The sequence below is a fragment of the Temnothorax americanus genome, unplaced genomic scaffold (assembly GCF_048541705.1).
Source record: "Temnothorax americanus isolate GAGA-0224 unplaced genomic scaffold, ASM4854170v1 Scaffold17, whole genome shotgun sequence".
Taxonomy (NCBI): domain Eukaryota; kingdom Metazoa; phylum Arthropoda; class Insecta; order Hymenoptera; family Formicidae; genus Temnothorax; species Temnothorax americanus.
The window spans coordinates 449,628-467,848 of record NW_027509307.1 but is presented as its reverse complement, the minus strand read 5'-3'; the positions used below and the strand labels follow the sequence as shown (position 1 = coordinate 467,848).

Genomic DNA, 18,221 nt, shown 5'->3' with positions numbered 1-18,221 from the left:
CCAAGCTGATGCTGCTCGGTATCGAACATGTTAAAAGTTCTAACATTCGCACCTAGCGCAAACGGCCGATGTAGATAGTTTTGCAGCCCCGAGGCGAGCGTGTTAAAAGTTACTCTCTTACCGCTGCTACAGGAAGTCGATCATCGTTACACCACTAATATCCAGTTTTCGATAAATGACGAGCGACGTTCTTCGCGCACTCGCTCCTCGTTTTTCAATCTTCAACGTGAGTGAAAGTAATTGCGGCTAACGCCAATTAATCTTGTCGATTTAACGAACGTCGATCATTCCTGTCAATACGTAAAAGGCAACAACGTGCTAGTGGGGCTTGAAGAACGCGGCTCTCCTAATAACAGCGCGGAGAGAAAGTAAACTCGATAATCCTACAAACAAATCAATTTCGCATCGGCCAACTCCTGTCTTATTTATCCAATCTAGAGATCATAAAACTGACTGCTTTACATATTTGTAAAACGATAAATTCGCTCGTGCGATGGAAACCGTATAGAAAACGGCACGTATGTATTATATTTATAAATATAGTTCGAGGGAAAAGATAGCGAAAAGCACGTGAGGTATAGGTACGTAAACTCGTATATGCATATACGTATACGTATGTCAGAGGTAGGTCTCGGCTCTACTTTAGCGTAAAACAAACCTCGCGAAATTGCGAAAGCAAGCAGCTCCATGTCATCTTTGAAACTGACTGCTTGCTACGTGCGACGAAAATTCATACAGAGCGAATATCCTATAGCCGGGCGCGTCTCTGGCGAATAAGCCAGCGAGGAGAACTCAGGTAGATAGCACGGTGAAACTTCCGGTCAGAAGTTACACCCGTCGCCGGAACTTGGCGGAAACTTACTCTCACCTTGAGAAACGAAGAGAGAGAGAGAGAGAGAGAGAGAGAGAGAGAGAGAGAGAGAGAGAGAGAGAGAGAGAGAGAGAGAGAGAGAGAGAGAGAGAGAGAACGAGAGAGAGAATTGAGAGGATGGGCAAAGTAAGAAAGGGAGATTACAGCTCGAGCAACAAAGTGGCCGCGGTTCGATAAATAGTTTACCATAATACGGTTGCTTGATAAATTTGCGTTTTTATCTACCTGCAGCAGTAGGCCGCATCAAACAATTTTACATATCAACTACTCGAAACATTTGCCCGATAGGCTTGAATTTGTAAATTAAAATTCTACTACGTCAGTTAAACGATTTCAGGAATTTCTTCATTTTCTTCGAAATGATAGTCTATTTCCGTTGCTAGAAATTACTTCGAGAATTACCTTTGCAATTTCTGCCGCTTATTAATTTTATCGTTTAATATTAACTCCCCGGTATGCACTTGGAGAAATTAAACTTACTTATTAAAATAATTCTGCACATGCTATATAATTTTCTTGTTGCAACTTAGATATTAATCCGGAAACTTTTTATATATTAATTCTGAAACGTTGCTGTCCCAAAGTTTTATAAAAGCCTAAGTTTCAAGCAAGTTGAAACTTGAATTTAATGACGCCGGATGTAATTTCGAATAATATGCAATTTCGAATATTTCGATATGCAAACTTCTTTTATAAGGTCTTCTTTTTTTATTTTGAGCTCACGTATAATACATGCCGTTATTATGTTAAAAGTAAAGTGAGAACCCAAAGAATCAGTCAATTAATATAACTATTATAACACATGCGGAGCTATATGTGCCTAATTATACATATTAAACTTATCTCATGAACAACTCAGTTTAGCAACTCCGGGATGGTTTCTTAAGTACATAATACGGTATTGTGGCGCTCCAACTTCTGCCTGTGTTCTCTTCTACCTCTATAAATTGTATGCGAGTTCCCTAAGTTAGCATTCTAATAATTTCCTTCACTTTGTGTATCTTGAAAATTCGTGACACGCGATAAAGAGTGGTAATATCCATGCGCATTAACACTAATTATGAAAAAGACAAATAAGTCGACATTAATCGAGATAATAAAATATGTAAAACACAGCAAGTTTGTGTGTGTGTGTGATATCGATTTTTATTCAACCGTACATGATACTCTGATAACATTTCTTTTCATTCAACAATTATCTACGACATGAATACGCGTTGGCATTTTCAACGCACTTGCCTTAATTCTAAATTTTGTATCGTTTAAAGTAGCATCTTTAACGAATGAAACGTAACTGTACAACATTTGCAACTCGCAGTTAGTTTAATATATATATTTATATGATTTAAAAATACATTCAACATTCAGTAATATTGATATCACTAATATATCACTTTTGTATTCTTTTTTTTTTTCAAGAATTTATTATTTAGCATGATTGTTAGGATCCCTGATATAATTATCCACAATTTCTTTTCGCTATTTACGTTATCAAAATATTAATACGAAATTTTCAATTAGCCTGTGCTCAATTTAGTATTAATATTTCTCAAGACAGCGAGATGAGTGGAAACTTCGTATATAAACTGCACAGTTAAGATTGATTATACCCTCTCCATAGCACGCATAATTCTATAAGCTTACCTGCTTATTTACGCTCTCAGCAGCTCATCTCGTAAAGTAAAGCAATTGAAAGCGCTAAGTCACAATTAATGGCATAATAAAAATACATAATTTTTCATGATAACATTTGTTAAATATAAAGGGTTTCTACAAACATCGAACGCTCTTTCAAGTTTTATAAAAAATTTAATTTTAATACTTTTTGAGCGAAAATTATGAAAGAATTTTGTGAAGAACAATCATTTGCTATAATTTTTCATTTTCAGTTAGAGATTTATAATCTTAAATTGGATTCTTAATCAATCATCTTAAATAAAAATTTGATTAAAATTAAGTGATTATCTATTTGCATTGTTGAGACTTATATGTCAAAGTTAATTTTCCATTTTTAGTTAATTCTCAAAAAACTTATACTCTTGCTCGTAGTATTATTTGTAATTTTGTAATTACACCTTTTGTGTGTAATTTTATCTCATTATAATTATAGTATATGAGTATACATTTATATATGTATATAATTCGTATAATACTTACAATTACTAAATATTCTCTCATAACTCTGTTTTAACATTAGTAGCATTTGTTTCATATAGTATACTGAGGCATTAAAGATTATTCACAACACACAATGACTTATAGTTTTATTCATATAAATATCACAAGAGATTAGTTTGCCGGTATACGCGCGTTATATGATATCCCAGTTATGCTCAATATATTAAAATCGCTTACAACTAAATATATAACAATTCTGATTGATTATACGAGTATAATAACGTCATCAAAAATATGTTACATACAGTCAAAAGTGATTCACTTTAACTTCCAAAATTTCTGTTGCGATATATATCGCCATATCACACTGTTAGCAAGTAAGAAAAGATTGACTTATTGAACACCTTGTGCGTATAATAATAGTGATAGAAAAGGTCAGCAGTTTATCGCAGGGTAAAAGACACTTTTAAGTGACGTTATAATTCGGTGAACATCGTCACTCGAGAACAAGCAACATTGGAAGACGATAGCTGTATAAAAAGAATTTTATAAGGCAAGGTAGCTCGTTAAAGAAAACAATAGAGAGTTGTCCGCAGAAGACAGTATTCAACGTTATTATTGTATATAATCGAGAGTTCATTGGCAGATGCATTGAAGTGATGTTTTTACTCGATAATAAGCGACGATGGAAGACATTTAATATGTGCAGAATAACAAGAATGGATGTCAATATATATTTTCCCGTAAAACTCGCGGGATAGCCATGTTGTAGAAATATATTTATCGTTATTATATAGAAATATATATTAAGCTTACTTAACATGTTCGTCGCGCTGTTATTACTAAAATACATGCAAAATTTCAGAGTCAAAACAAGCTGAAATATTAAACTTGAAATATTAACCTAACCTGAGCCAATATTAGGCAGACCTGTAAAATATATTGCAATTGAGACAATTTAACTATAGTCTAGTATATAAATGACAAAAAATAATAGAACATTTTATTACTGTACTTTCTTGTAGATATTATTCATAATGAGATTCATATAATACTGAGATGTGGATATTATTGTCAATTAAATAATTAAATTAAATACTTCTTTATCATTTTCATTTAAAAATTTTCCTTTAGTCGATTCTTTCCCTTTCGATTATTACTTATTCCATTTAAACTTTCTTACAAACGTATGAGACAGATGGTAAACGCAAAATTAATCAACGGAATTACCCTCCGATGTTCTGATCTTGCAACGAACATGCTATTTGAAAAAATTTATGACGAGATTGACATTTGCTTCACAAATTGAAGACGCCAGTTTCGTAATACGCTCTTTCTTTTGATTTCGACAGAAAGAATGTAGTTTGGATAACTACATGTACCGGCACTGTCAGCAGTAACAGGAACTCCTGGGTGGTGGAGTATCGCGCTCGTGACATCTTAGAACTTTTTGATGTGGTAACGGCGACTTATCCACCGTAGTCTCCATTCTGCGCATTACGCGGTCCAATAAAATTTCTACGGCACGCTCGATATTCTGCCCGGTTGCAGCACTTGTCTCCAGGTAAACCAAGCTGAAAAAGGGGCACAACAACGCGATCAGAAATTAGAGATCATAGATTGAAAACAAACATAATATTTCTCTTTTTAATGACGTTAGATATTGTTTTATTATTTCTAACTTACCCGTGTCTTTCTGCAAGATCCCGCGCTTTGTGTTCGCTGATGACGCGTTTATCTTCAAGATCGCATTTATTGCCACAGAGAATTATGTCTGGATCATCACAATATGCGTGTGTCTACACGTATATATACACAAAAATATAATATGTTAATTCAATAAATACGAAAATCACCCGAGAAAATTAAACTAAATTAAAGTAAAATTTTCAAAACGAGATATGTGTTATTAAATTTTGTAATTAGATTTAGGCACATTTAATCTGAACATTCAGATTAAAAATAAAATTTTTAATCAATTTAATTGATTTGATTTTAGTTAATGATTTTAATTCAAAAGTTAATTTCCTGTATTCGCTAATAAAACTGTTATTAAACATTTATTTTAATTTTTAAATCGAACGATAGCTTGAGTCATAAAATATAGGAAAAATATATGCTATATCTATTCTAAATATACATTCTAAATATATAGTCTAAATATATACACATACTATTATAATCAACGAGCAATAGTATCGATCAATACTTAATTAAAGCATCGCGGAAGAATTTCCGTGCCGCAAAAGAATTTAATTTCCATAAAATGTTATATTACATAAAGAATTAGAAATATAATCATGCAAAATAATACATGCGAAAAACGCAAAAAATTCTTTACAAGTTCTTAGATATATTATTGCATAATTTGATTACTTATTCTTTTACATTTGTCTTTTTTGCTTGTTATTATTAATATAAAAATGTAATTTTATAATCTATATAATTTTATATTGTTCTCATATTTCTAATATCTCTCATATTCTAACGCATCAAACAATAAATGTAATATTCGTTTAAATAAATTGTACATTAGTGGGTAATCTTCAATAGCCAATTCTATCTACATGCTACATCACCATGCATCAAATCGGTAATTTAAAAAATAGAAGAATTTAAATTTACTCAAAAAATCGTTCGATTAAAATCCATGCACGATTCTGCCAACGTGCGACATTTATAATAATGCTATTAAATGACGAATACCCTAAGCTGCTCCAGCCAGTTTCTAACTTCGAGAAACGATGATTCATTGGTCAGGTCAAAAATTAGTAGGAAACCCATGGAATCCCGGTAAAAGGCTGTGGTTAGACTTCTGAACCTAAATATTAACAACGTTAAGCTACTTGCGTGGAATGTTAGATTGAAAGTCTTAAGCCTCTGTTTGCGCATGCGGGATACATCATTCATATTGATTAGATGATTAGAACACCTCACATATCGTGTACATTTATGCTCGAATCTTTGCAACAATTTATCCTACACAATTTAGTAAATGCAAACTTTCACAGACGTAGTTAAATTGAGATATTACAATGCAGAATATGATAACAGAATAGTATCTCAGGTCTATATTATCTCCATCATATAAGTGCAAGTATATCTCACTCGCTTGCCAAAATTTAATGCCAATTTGTCAAAGAATGCAGCAAATGCATGTTAACTATTGTACGTTGCTCCTGCCGCAAAACTGCATTCACAAACTCCTCTAGCATTATTTACCTTTCTTGACCAGCCGTGTCCCAGAGCTGCAAGTGCACTCGTTGGGTTCTGCCATTTGCCGTTTGATATATCTGTAATAAAACAAATAGCCGTTACTTCTCGATGCACAAAGGTACATTCTTATCATCTGTCACTGCTGAAACCTGATATATATATATATATATATATATATATATATATATATATAAACACACAAGCGTGACTAATCCATATCCCATACTTTTCACTTACAATTAGCTTGCGTGAGATCATTAATTATTTCAAGCCTGTCATCGCAGCTCTGTCTCCTCAAAGAGGCATGTAACAGACCCTCTCAAAAATATGCAGGCTTGAAACAATCAACGCTACCACCCAAGAGGTTGCCTCGCTCGTTCTCTCACCACTCGTTTCTCCTTGAAGTCGATTCCAACGGTGGAAATGAATCTGGAGTTGAACGTGCCGTCGGTGTACTGATAGAGGAAGCTCGTCTTGCCGACCCCGGAGTTGCCGAGCGCCAGGAACTTCACCAGGTAGTCGTAATTCATTTTGTCCCAAGCGCCTCAGTCGAGGATGTCCCGGAGAAGATTGCGTCCAGCCGGGGCGATCGCGCGTCTGCCGTCGCCGACTTGTCGTCTGTCGTGCTGTCAACCGTCGGGAGCGCGCGGCGGTCAACGTGGACACCTGTTGCCTACGTGTGCCAATTTCGAAAAGTGATCCGCGCCCCCGGTTGACGCGGCACGCCGCCGAGCTGCGCCGAGCGGACCGGCCGATCGTCGTCCGAGAACTCAATCACTCGGCGCCCGTGTCTCCAGTTCTCCAATTGTCCACTCTCCACGCCGACTTGACCTGACGCGTGTTAAAGGCGTGACGGCAGACGACAAGCAGGTCCACGCGGAAAGAAATGGCGCCGACGGCCGTTGCAGGGCTGCCACAAGTGCCGCAGTCGCTAACCATAGCTCTGCGTCTGCGTCAACCCTGAGGCCTCTGCCTCTCTCAAGCTTCTCGACGAGCGAAGAAGAGAGAGAAAGAGAAAGAGAGAATTGTTACGAGTTACGAGTTATAAGTATGTACATATGTACATGCATATGTAGTACGAGCAACGATACGTTCGCCAAACGAGATAGACGAATTTACTGTGCGCGACTCCGATTTTTGTTTTTATTATTTTTTAACGTCACAATATGACGAAAATGTCTGTTTATCGCGCGTAGTCGCCGTGTGGGATTTCTATTTCCGACAGTGCATTAAAACGTGTGTCAACAAGGTATAAAAACAATAAGAACGGAGCGCGTCGACGCTTAAAGTATAACAGTACTATTTTTATTACCGATTATTGTTCGTAAACATGGATTAGGTTAGGTTAGGTTACGTGCTAAGCGCTGCTTTTAGCGGATGGATGGTCAATAATCGGAGGTCGGGGGGCAGATACGCTTACGCTACAAATTATACGATTATCTCAAAATGTGATAAAAAAGCAGAGGAGATGGACGTAAAAATTGACGTTGAATACTGGTGAGTGCACATACAATCGTCCAACAAAATTCCTTGTTAATCTAGCTAGATTCTAGACTATAATTAGATCAGAGATTATAATTAACGCGCATTCAGTTCTACTTAGGTACACGATGTCGAAATTTATCCACTTAATATATAAAGACACATACTAATTTGTAATGGAATTATTTCTTTACAATTTCTGTAGACAATATAAATATAACATCAAAATCTCCTAAGGAATAGATTTTTTGAAGAAAATTTCTTTTGAAAATTGATATCTTGTGGCTGGATGATAAAGAAATCATTATAATTTTACAGCGGCTCATGTGGGCACAAGAAACAATTTCTTCAGTTGGCGGAGGAGATAAAAAAGAATGTCCCCAATGTTCGGGTCACTGGCACAGCAGGAAGGCAAGGTAAGTTGTAAATGTATCATAAATATGAATGAACAAACGTGAACAAATGGAAATATATCTGTTATCTTGATTTTAGCTTCCTTCGAAGTGCAAGTAAACGATGAATTGGTATATTCTAAGCTCCAAACACTTGCGTTTCCCGATTTTGTTGCGATCGCGAATATGATCAAAGACGTATCCGCGGGTAAACCAGTGAGGAAAGTTGACCAACAACAGGCCGCGGACTGTGTACTATTGTAAACACGTTTTTTTTATAGATCAGGTACAGAACGACAAGCTCATTTTATTGATATTTATTACAGAAATAAAAAATGTATTTACTATAAACTTTTAAAATACTTGTGTACTTAATAATATATTTAGTACTTAATTATATATTAGATATTAATATACTTTTTAATACAGTAGAGATTCTTCTGTAGTTTGTTCATGATGAGTTACGCATAAAGTTTAGATAATTAATCTAGAAATCATTTGTTTAAGAATAGTAGATATGATCGCCAATCTTAAGTGTACCTTGCGTATTTTCCAATCTAGTTAAATAGATTCCAAATCTCAACTTTCCATGGAACTCTTCCGCTAACGTTCTTAATGGCTCGATAGTCTTCTTGCCGGTTGTTTGATCAATGCATATCATTTGACATCTCGTGCAAGGACCGTTTACCTGCCATTGAATGCATTATAGCAATGTACTTCAAATCAATATCTTAGTCATTATAAAAAATCCATACTTTAAATTTATTATTTCCAATTCGAACATGTTCCCACTGCATTTCATCAAAGGCCTTGCAGCCTTCCATAATGATGTTTCCTCTGAATCGATGCACAGCTGTGTTCTTTTCGAAATCTAAGTCGTCAGATACCTTGTCGATAAGCCATGACACACTTGCTTCGTTTACCGCTAAATACTGTGCCTGACTAGAAAATGATAATTCTGCCTTATCTAATCCTGCAAGAGAGAAATAATAAGTTCTCCACTAATCTAAGTAACCGCAACTTTGGACTTAGCACAACATTTTCACATTTATACCATACCTTTCTTTTGTCTCTTATGACTTTGTCGAATTAATCTAAGATTTGGTTTGCCCAATGCCAAACTCAGCCACTCGGAGACTTCTGATCCGCAGTCGATACCTTGCACTCTACTCTCACATACTCTGCTTTGACATATAGGATGTTCCACTGACTTCTCATAAGTATCTTCTAAAAGGATTTTAATTGTTGGCATTCCTAAAACGATTTGTTGTTATTTACGCTAAAATAACGCTATATTAAACTGTATTGCAGAATGCTTAAATCATAAAATTTAGCCATTATTACCTGGATATGTTAGTTTCATAAGCTTTTGCTTTTTAAAAATAACAGGCTTGAGCAAACATAGATTCGTATGATGTTTTTGCGTCAAGCAAGTTCCAGAGGATGTCATTATCATCCATTCTCTGTCATATTCCAGACCCTTTGAATTTAAATTCCATGAATCTGCAATTTCATATGCTCCACACGATTTGATAGGGTATATAAATAACCGTTGTAAGGTACATTTGTTTATTTGTGCATTTATTTTATTAGAATTTATAGAATTTATGATGCGATCAAGGCTCTCACGTTTATCATGAAAATCATTTTGCAAATTAGTGTTTATAATATTTTTTTCGTCATTTGTAATACGTGGAATAGAATATTCTAAGATGTTGGAATTGTAAAAATGTCTGTAGTTTTTATGAAGTCTCGTCTTGCGGTTTTTCCACCATTGCGGAAATTTTCTGATACACGGTTCGTCGATGAAACATTTGGCAATCATAAGTAAGACTGTCTGAACGTCTTTAATCGTGGACATATATCCGAAAGAGATTCTCACTGCTCCGGTCGGTTTCCCATTTATTAAATCTGCAGCACCGCCACACGTGTATCCCGCTTCGTAGTTTTGAAGAATTTCTTTAGGCGAGAGAGATAAGTGTCTCTGACATGCACCGGGATTACAAAAGCAGCCTGTCCTAAGGTGAATCTTAAATAACGCTGCCATATTTACGACTTCCATGTATCCTACGTATTCACCATTGGACCGGATAAGATTAAACGCAACAATCCCCCCTTGCGAGTTGCGATCCTCATAATCAGAATCGGAGTAGAGTTTCACAACTTGTTTACCATTACAATGATGTAATGTTAGCAGGGAGTGATGCAGAGTCTTGGCGAGAGAAAAGACATGTTTCGATATTTGGTCCATAGTTAGCTTCGAAAGTATCTCAAAGCCATATTGTAACGACGCGATAGATAGGAACGGCGCGGTTCCATCTTCGAACCTGCGAAAGATGTTTCAGGATAATTTATTTGTTTCGAAGTCAAACGCGATTCTTACTTTACCTTTGATGCAATACTTGACGTTTTCTGTGAAATCTTTCAGAACTGAGAGTGACGTCCACGGTACCGCCACCGTAATAGATCTTCTCTAGAACGTCCGAGCTGGCATTCTTAACGAGTAAGACGCCGATACCAGTGGGATAGCCAAACATTTTATAAAAAGACAGACACACGAAGTCCGGTTTGAAAGTAGATAAATCCAAATTATTCGTTGGCGCAAAGCTGGCCGCGTCGAGCAGAACGTACCATCTGGTCGACGATCTATCAGCAAAAGTAGAAAGTGCTCCAGCATGCGCGTCTCTAATCCATTTAAGGGGATACTTTAATCCAGAAAAATTGCATTGCGCGGAATACACGAAGAGAGAATTGCTGCTCTGTCGCTCGTCGGGATCGCGAGGGCTTGAACGCTGGCCGAGAATCTGAAACGCCTGATCGTGGCCCAAGCAAATGACCTCGGCGCCTCTGGCAGCGACCACGTCTCGCATCCCGAGGACCGACGTGTGATTGTCCTGCACGTAAACGAAACTGCCCGAATGCGGGGACGTTGCTGTCCCGTTGTCCTCATCCGTCCTGAAACGGAATCCTTCCGCGATTATCTTTAGACTCCCCGTGGCGCCCGAGGTGAAGATAACGCTGTACTCATCGGGATTCGTGTTGAAGTGGCTCAGAATGCTGAGAGAATGATAATTCTAATCAACTATAAATTCATTATCTGGCACGCGCCCAAACCCCCCCAATTATCTGTAGTTATGATCTCTCACCGGTATCTCATACGCTCGATAACGTCCTGTGTCGACGAACTCCCAATACCGATAGAATGCGGATTAGCGTAGAGTGAGCTATGCAGATCGGCGCTCACATTTCTGATCTGTGCATCCGAATACAGAGTTGCGCCCGCATGATCCACGTAACACTCGCCTGAAGAAAGAACACGCGGAGATAAACTAACAATACTTTTTATATTACATTTATATTATAACATTTATTTCCCGTACGGTTCTCTTGCATTAAATTAAATTTAAAATATTAAAACAAGTGTGTTAAAAAGATCTTTTTGTTATCAAATAAATTTTATTCTTAATCTTATAATGATAATAAGTCAATGATCCAGTATCAATTTTTTTCGATTAATATTCAACGTAATAAACAGATTGCCAAATATTAGTCAAGCCCATATTATGTCTGTAAATATTTATGCAAGACGTCTCAAAGTCCTCGAAGACTGACTAATTTGGAATTGACCTTTCTTAATCAAAACATTAAAGCGTCTATAATTTTTGCATTAATTAACGATTGAAAATGAGAGACTATACAAGAGACAACAGGAGAGAAAACAAATGATAAATTCTTTATTATGATTGAATATATCATTATAATAGAGATAAATAATTATCTTTATCATAATGACCTATTCTTTATTTGACCATAATTTGGATTGAAGTCACGGAATTATTTAATGTTAAAAGTCGGAAGGGTGCAATAAACAATTATAAATAATTATAATAAAATTAATAAAATTATTTTGTAGCGATAAAAATTTACTTTGTAACTAATAAATAATTTATTATTTTTCTCGATCCTTTCGTTAAAACGTCCGGCTGCTTTGAGACGTCCTGTACGATAATAGAGCCCCATTATGTAAATAGCTGTTATAACAATGTCATCACCCGTGTCCTTGTCACGTCACTATCGCGCGTCACGGAGTCGAACACGCCGCCGTGTCACACGCGAATAACTTCTATTGTAAACGCAAAGGTTTCAAGAAGCCATTAATGGAAATGCGTCGATATCTAAAATAAACTAGCCACCCAAGTTCCATTAGCTTAGCAAAAGCGGTTCTTGCGGTGCGGAACCTCTCTCCCTTTTCACTCCTCTCCGAGTACCGTCTCACCTTCAAGCCTCGCGAATTCGCTCTCGAGCGTTCGCACGGTGACGTCGTCGTAAATCGGCGTGAACTCCATCATAGTCTCCACGGTGGTCTCCCCCATATCAATTCCGGTGCCGGATCCTGGGTCCACGTAGCGCGCACTGATCGCCAGAGCTCCGCTGTCGACACGCCGGAGATCGGAGATACGCGAGCGATTGCTCAACCGAGTTTCTACTGCAGTCGCCGCTAACTATCTGCCGTCCAAGGAATAATTAATGACGCGAAGGAGATGGACGGAAGGAACCGGCAGGCACCGCGGCGGCCACTATCGGCGCGATTATCTTCCGCGTGTTTACGTCGTAACGATGTAATTAACGTGGATTAAGATGTCCGCGTGGGATAAGACTGTCATTATCGAGCGGAGCAGCGATTCTCTCAACACGATATCTTTCATATTTACGATATACGATGCAAAAGAATCTCTGATATATTTTTTTGTATTGTTGCAATCACCCCGCCCGAGGGTAAATAAACGATAAAGATTTATCGTAGGATTTGCGACACGAGAACTCTGCCGTCACTGTATTTTTTTTCGTTACACGCGTGTCGTTGTGAAATGGTTTGCTAAGTACACGCCTAAATACACATATTACGGATGCTTTAACATTTGCTGGAACAAGATTTATCGATACGCGTCATGTTCAAATGTTGACATAGTGAGAGGAGTAGCCGATTGCTCGGTAATTGATATTTAGCACTTGGTGCACACGGTTACCCTGTTTCATACATTTAAATGCATTTAAGTAAACGGTATCGTATTTTGTAAATTTAACTGATTTTAGATTTTAATAAATAAGTATCTTTTAGTCGATCTCTCGTGTTTTTGTATAAAAGATTCGTGTATTATATGATGTCACGATTTCGCGATATGATATGATTTTGCGATGAGACTGCATCGCGAAATCACGCCAAGTTATTTAACTCGATAAAAAGCAAAAAGCGACCTTTTCACATACAGTTATATAATTTTGTTTTTTTTCTTTTCTTTTCATACAGCACACACACGTCAGTTCGCGATCGAACCACCGATCATTTGAAACTGCATTTTGAAATGCACACGCCACGCCGTACACTTGCAGACTAATGCTGATACATATCGGATAGTAGGTTTTTTTTTTTAATTACTTGGGTCTTGTGTAATTTATGAAAGTTGCAGAGTAATGATATCGCGAGAAGTCGAGACACCACGGCTTACTACGAACATTTCGAACCCTTCAACGTGCGTGACGAGGTGGCCGAGTGGTTAAGGCGTTGGACTGCTAATCCAATGTGCTCTGCACGCGTGGGTTCGAATCCCATCCTCGTCGTATTTTTTTTTATTTTTATTTTTTTTTTTTTTTTTACTTTCTCGCAGAAGGCAAATTTAATGTTACATAAAGCGATATCTGTAATGATCTACAATTTAAACTTTATGCGACAATTTAAACAAAATAATTTCTGTGAAATGATCATGCCATGCAGAAAATTAGGAGGGACAACTGTATATTTCGTATCAAAGATAATTATATCAATCGGTTCACGTTCTATAACATATCATCATATAATAATCTTATAAATTTAAATTAATCACGTAAAAGATATCCTGTCAATGATAACTCATTTACGAGCCGTTTCAAGATAATATTGTTTGCCGAGTGGAAATTTTGTGTGAACTCCATACCTATGCCTCATGTCGAAGTTTGACTTAAGTATCAAATAGCATATATATATAACAAAGAGAACGTTAAACCGCTTTTGCATGTGAGATATTTTGAGTAAGAGCTAGTTGACGAGTCGTCGACGTTCCTGAAAATAAAGAATTTACTGGGGTGATACTGGGTCACGGACGGAAATACGTAACCTCCGCGTGTGCGGTGTACTTTTACAAAGGAAAAAATTCGACGACTTATGCGAAGGGATACGCCCGTCCGTGACCTAGCACCATCACCTAAAGCGCAGTGGTGACCAACTTTTACACAACAAAGGGGCTGACGGTGTTATATAATTATTCAATATATTGCATCGCGCAAATTTTATGCGTCTTTCGCTCTATATTTATGAGCGATTCAATTGAACCTTCAAAGATTTTAGGGATATTTTCGAGTTTGTTGGAAAAACAGCTTTTTTGATCGAACATAGCGTGCGGTTCTACAGTTCTCGTAAATGTTGAAACAAACAATGAGAATGAGACACCCTAATTGAAATATCGCGATTCATATAATGAGATTGCACAAGTATTTATAAAGAGTAATGATGAGCATGAAAGTAATAAAGTATTTTCCCAACCGTTGGCAGGTTACGCGTGTTCCCGAGATCATATTAAAAATCCATTAAGCGTAATTTATAAGTGGAACGTCGAGGAGAACCGATATCATGATTATTCATTTTCTCTCGTATCTCTTATCGCTGCATTTATCATTTATTGGCTTTAATCTGTTCTCTGATATAATCGCGTTGATATTACTCTGTATTTGATATTACTGTGTATTTACGGAGAAGAGAGATTAAGTTCTCCCGTAAATTTGCTCGAAATTTTCCACTTGTTCATTTCTAGCTTAAGATTAATCGCATTATTCGTTTTCATTGTGATATAACGATCTTACTTGTAAAATTGGCGAGACAAAGAGCGAATTGATAAACACGATGCCCACTGTTTTATTTTAATTTGGAACCAATCGTTGTTTTTTTTTCCAGATTGAGAGAGTACACCATTTAATTCGAGTTAGAAATAAAAATGGAATTTATTCCTCAAGGCTTGACGAAACTGTCCACAGGCGATATCACGCCCATTTCATATCTAATAACTAGAGCACCTAAAAAGTGTTACGTATTTCCACTGTTACACATATGACACCGCTTGTGCCGATACGGGAATTTGGAGAAAGTGCGTCCTTGGCGAGTCCTACAATATCATATGGTGAGTTTATATAAATGTATCATATATTACGTAAGGAGAGACTTGCAAAGTTATATGCGAGAATCGCACCGCCGGGTTTCCTTCTTTCCAAGTGAATTAGATTAATCTCACGTACACTGTCATTGCGTATTCGTGTGTAATTAAAACATGAGAGTAATGTCCATTTCTACTAATTCAGATTAACTTTAATCTTTTTCCAAATTCTTAGAACTAGTTAATCAGCATTGATAGAAATAAACATAAGGCTTGTAAGAGGATTTAACTTACTTTCTATCTTTTTAATTTTCAGAACTAGTTAATCTGCATTGGTAGAAATGGACATAAGGTTTGTAAGAAGAAAACAGTTGCCTAATTATGACGCTCGCATCGGAAAAAAATTCAAGATTGATTCACATAATTCATACGAAATATCATAATTTCTATATTTTGTACAAGAAAAAAATTACTGCACGCAGGATTGGTTACGTGAGTATTTGTATCTTTTTTACGCACACTATTAAATATTAAAGGATAAAATTTAAACCAAAACCTTGAGTTAAATAACATTTTGTTATTTTTGACTACCATGTCGAATTTTATTACTTTGACACAAAACACTATTACTTTAACTCCTTTGGTCTAGTTCAATTAACATTGTTTCAGTAAAATTAACGACATATTGAGTGATATTGAGTAAGAGCAGTGACGACTTATAGAAATAGTTAAAAATGATTAAAATTGAGTCCAATTTAACACTCCGAACTTAACAGTGCAAGAGAGATATTGAAATATTTCATTTTTATTGTTACAGCTAAATGTTTATTCAGAGAAACGACACGCGAAGAAACGAGAGTAACAGGATAATCGATGAAATCGAAAGTACAAGCGCATGACGATATTATCCAATTCACCTTATTTGTAAAATATTGTGCATATTTGTCGGATGCGTCGTATCGCCAGGATATCAAGAGTGAGGAGTAATTATCAAGGATAAGTGTGTTGTGCCCTCGACGTTCTCTAATAAACCGTACAATGCCAGATCCGCGATCTGAATTTCGTGGGGAGCCACGCCCGTGCAATTCGTCCGTGTTCCCCCTCGAGCGGCTGTCCTACCTCTCCTTTACGCCTCCTTTCGTATGCTCCTTTCTTGATGATTTCCCACAAAGAAGTCCCATATACGTCTCCCTCTCCCATCGACCATGCCCAATCACCTCGAACAAGGTACCCAAAATTCGATCGAACCCCCTACAACTTCACCCGCGTATAAATAGTGGCCGACAGCTACCATTTCGGCAGAAACCCAGTAGTTGTTCCACCTCAGACGAGCAAAATGGCATTCAAGGTAAGCACGTCAATTCTGTTGGGAAATTATTTCGATATTTTATACCAAGTAACATAGTGTAAAATCCTCGGTAAAATCTTAAGAAACGAGATGCATCTCGCGTAAAACATACAGAAGGAGGAATCTGCGAAAGAACTTGACAGTTAATACATTTCCAGTTACGGATAATATAATCAAAGCATCTATTTCGTACATTCTGCATTCTTATAATCCATATTATAGTAAAATGTAATAAATAAGTAGTTTAAGAAGAAAATCTAATCTTATTTTCCAATCGAACATCTTTAAAAGTTAAACCTGTAAAAAATAGTGCAAAAATATCTATACATCATTGATGAGACCAATTCATTTCTCTGCAGTTCATAGTGCTCGCAGCCTTCGTTGCGATAGCGAGCGCCGGCGGACCGGCGGCCTACGACATCGGCACGATATCCGCCGACCACAACAGCATCGGCTACAGCCAGGAATCCACGCAGAAGGGTTACGCCGGCCAAAATGTCGTGTCCTCGTACAGCCGTGCCGAGGACTCCGCGCACTCGTCGGTACGCGTGAGCAACAGCCACGTGAGCAACGACGCCCTGCTGGAACAGCACGCCATCGGCTACGGCTACGGATACGCCGCGCCGGCCTTGGCCAAGCCCCTGATCGCCGCGCAACCCGCGCCCCTGATCGCCAAAGCCGCTTACGCCGCGCCAGCCTTGGCGACATACGCGTCATACGCCGCTCACCCTGCCCCGGTGCTCGCTAAAGCCGCATACGCCGCGCCCGCTTACGGATACGCTGCCGCACCAGCTTATGGATACGCTGCCGCACCCGCTTATGGATACGCTGCTGCGCCCGCTTATGGATATGCCGCCGCGGCCGCACCGGGTCTCTTGGCCGCGAAGACGGCATATGCCGCGCCCGCTGCCTACAGTTATGCCAGCCCGCTCCTGGCCAAGACCTATGCCGCCCCGGCCCCGCTCATCGCTAAGACCGCCGCGTACACCTATGCCGCGCCAGCAGCCCCCCTGATCACCAAGGCCGCTTATGCCGCTCCGCTTCTGTCCAAGACCTATGCCGCGCCGATTGCCGCCCCGCTTTTGGCAAAGCCCGCTTACGCGTACAGCGGCTACAGTGCTCATGCCGCGCCGCTAATCGCCAAGACCTATGCCGCCCCTTACTCGTACGAGACAGCTGCACCTGTGGTGCACGCCGCCTTCAGCGGCTTCGGCACTAGCTATTCCTGGTAAACGATTCCGAGAACTGTAGATCTCTCGCGGTTCAGCGCAAGTCTCCTCGACACAGTATATCGTATTCCCTCTGGTACATGCGCAGGATTATCTACGTAGATGTGTATATACATAATATTTATAGTATATAATATTTTTATATTTATATACCTCATTTTGTATGCACTGCGTATTCTGCTCTCTATCCATGAAACCTTCAACAGAATCCTTTACACACAAGACACCTCTTGACGCGGAACACATTTCTTAAAGTACAATACACTCGTATTTTGCAGATTAATAGCGAACAGACATTTTTTTGTATTAGATATGAATAAAGCGAACTTTTGTTAACAGGACGAAAACATCTTCACTTTTTAATCTACACGTAAGGCATTGTTT

The 18,221-nt window shown here is 38.0% G+C and overlaps 4 protein-coding genes and 1 non-coding gene across 8 annotated transcripts; 3 read left to right on the top strand and 2 right to left on the bottom strand.

Annotated features, from left to right (window-relative positions):
- Positions 1 to 2,265: 2,265 nt before the first annotated feature.
- On the bottom strand, positions 2,266 to 7,076 carry Rab27 (RAS oncogene family member Rab27). 2 transcript variants are annotated; one of them, XM_077403505.1, is made up of 5 exons: positions 6,592 to 7,076; positions 6,212 to 6,282; positions 5,696 to 5,810; positions 4,676 to 4,788; positions 2,266 to 4,563 (listed from the first exon to the last, which is right to left on the bottom strand). In XM_077403505.1, the coding sequence occupies exons 1-5, from the start codon at positions 6,733 to 6,735 to the stop codon at positions 4,380 to 4,382; spliced, it is 627 nt and encodes a 208-aa protein (XP_077259631.1). In that variant the 5' UTR covers positions 6,736 to 7,076; the 3' UTR covers positions 2,266 to 4,379. The 2 variants fall into 2 exon arrangements, with proteins under 2 accessions (XP_077259631.1, XP_077259632.1); XM_077403506.1 differs by lacking the exon at positions 6,592 to 7,076 and adding an exon at positions 6,443 to 6,583.
- A 165-nt stretch (positions 7,077 to 7,241) lies between these two features.
- On the top strand, positions 7,242 to 8,430 carry LOC143895966 (migration and invasion enhancer 1-like). Of its 2 annotated transcripts, none has more exons than XM_077403508.1 (4): positions 7,242 to 7,454; positions 7,580 to 7,702; positions 8,006 to 8,103; positions 8,180 to 8,430. In XM_077403508.1, exons 2-4 carry the CDS (start codon positions 7,587 to 7,589, stop codon positions 8,341 to 8,343), a joined length of 378 nt encoding a protein of 125 aa, XP_077259634.1. In that variant the 5' UTR covers positions 7,242 to 7,454; positions 7,580 to 7,586; the 3' UTR covers positions 8,344 to 8,430. The 2 variants fall into 2 exon arrangements, with proteins under 2 accessions (XP_077259634.1, XP_077259633.1); XM_077403507.1 differs by having other exon boundaries at positions 7,545 to 7,702.
- On the bottom strand, positions 8,234 to 13,475 carry Mal (molybdenum cofactor sulfurase). The gene is made up of 8 exons (XM_077403499.1): positions 13,348 to 13,475; positions 12,356 to 12,585; positions 11,226 to 11,382; positions 10,468 to 11,136; positions 9,424 to 10,406; positions 9,139 to 9,333; positions 8,835 to 9,052; positions 8,234 to 8,767 (listed from the first exon to the last, which is right to left on the bottom strand). Exons 2-8 carry the CDS (start codon positions 12,450 to 12,452, stop codon positions 8,582 to 8,584), a joined length of 2,505 nt encoding a protein of 834 aa, XP_077259625.1. The 5' UTR covers positions 12,453 to 12,585; positions 13,348 to 13,475; the 3' UTR covers positions 8,234 to 8,581.
- Positions 13,387 to 18,184, top strand: LOC143895963 (uncharacterized). 2 transcript variants are annotated; one of them, XM_077403503.1, is made up of 5 exons: positions 13,387 to 13,494; positions 15,065 to 15,287; positions 15,577 to 15,752; positions 16,078 to 16,608; positions 16,968 to 18,184. In XM_077403503.1, the coding sequence occupies exons 4-5, from the start codon at positions 16,597 to 16,599 to the stop codon at positions 17,838 to 17,840; spliced, it is 885 nt and encodes a 294-aa protein (XP_077259629.1). In that variant the 5' UTR covers positions 13,387 to 13,494; positions 15,065 to 15,287; positions 15,577 to 15,752; positions 16,078 to 16,596; the 3' UTR covers positions 17,841 to 18,184. The 2 variants fall into 2 exon arrangements, with proteins under 2 accessions (XP_077259629.1, XP_077259630.1); XM_077403504.1 differs by lacking the exon at positions 15,577 to 15,752.
- Trnas-gcu (transfer RNA serine (anticodon GCU)) lies at positions 13,617 to 13,698 on the top strand. Its single transcript has one exon. It is a non-coding gene; the product is annotated as a tRNA-Ser (tRNA).
- Positions 18,185 to 18,221: the final 37 nt, after the last annotated feature.

Bases quoted from the DNA above. Each gene is read 5' to 3' on its own strand.
- Rab27 (XM_077403505.1), bottom strand. From the start codon at position 6,735: ATGAATTACGACTACCTGGTGAAGTTCCTGGCGCTCGGCAACTCCGGG. The intron at 5,811-6,211 runs GTAAATAATGCT...GTTAATATTTAG, and splicing joins GACACGGCTGGTCAAGAAAG to GTTCAGAAGTCTAACCACAG. The intron at 4,789-5,695 runs GTATTCGTCATT...ATATACGTGTAG, and splicing joins ACTGGCTGGAGCAGCTTAGG to ACACACGCATATTGTGATGA.
- LOC143895966 (XM_077403508.1), top strand. From the start codon at position 7,587: ATGGTCAATAATCGGAGGTCGGGGGGCAGATACGCTTACGCTACAAAT. The intron at 7,703-8,005 runs GTGAGTGCACAT...ATAATTTTACAG, and splicing joins AAAATTGACGTTGAATACTG to CGGCTCATGTGGGCACAAGA. The intron at 8,104-8,179 runs GTAAGTTGTAAA...TCTTGATTTTAG, and splicing joins TGGCACAGCAGGAAGGCAAG to CTTCCTTCGAAGTGCAAGTA.
- Mal (XM_077403499.1), bottom strand. From the start codon at position 12,452: ATGGGGGAGACCACCGTGGAGACTATGATGGAGTTCACGCCGATTTAC. The intron at 10,407-10,467 runs GTAAAGTAAGAA...CATCTTTCGCAG, and splicing joins CGTCAAGTATTGCATCAAAG to GTTCGAAGATGGAACCGCGC. The intron at 9,053-9,138 runs GTATGGTATAAA...TCTCTCTTGCAG, and splicing joins TCATAAGAGACAAAAGAAAG to GATTAGATAAGGCAGAATTA.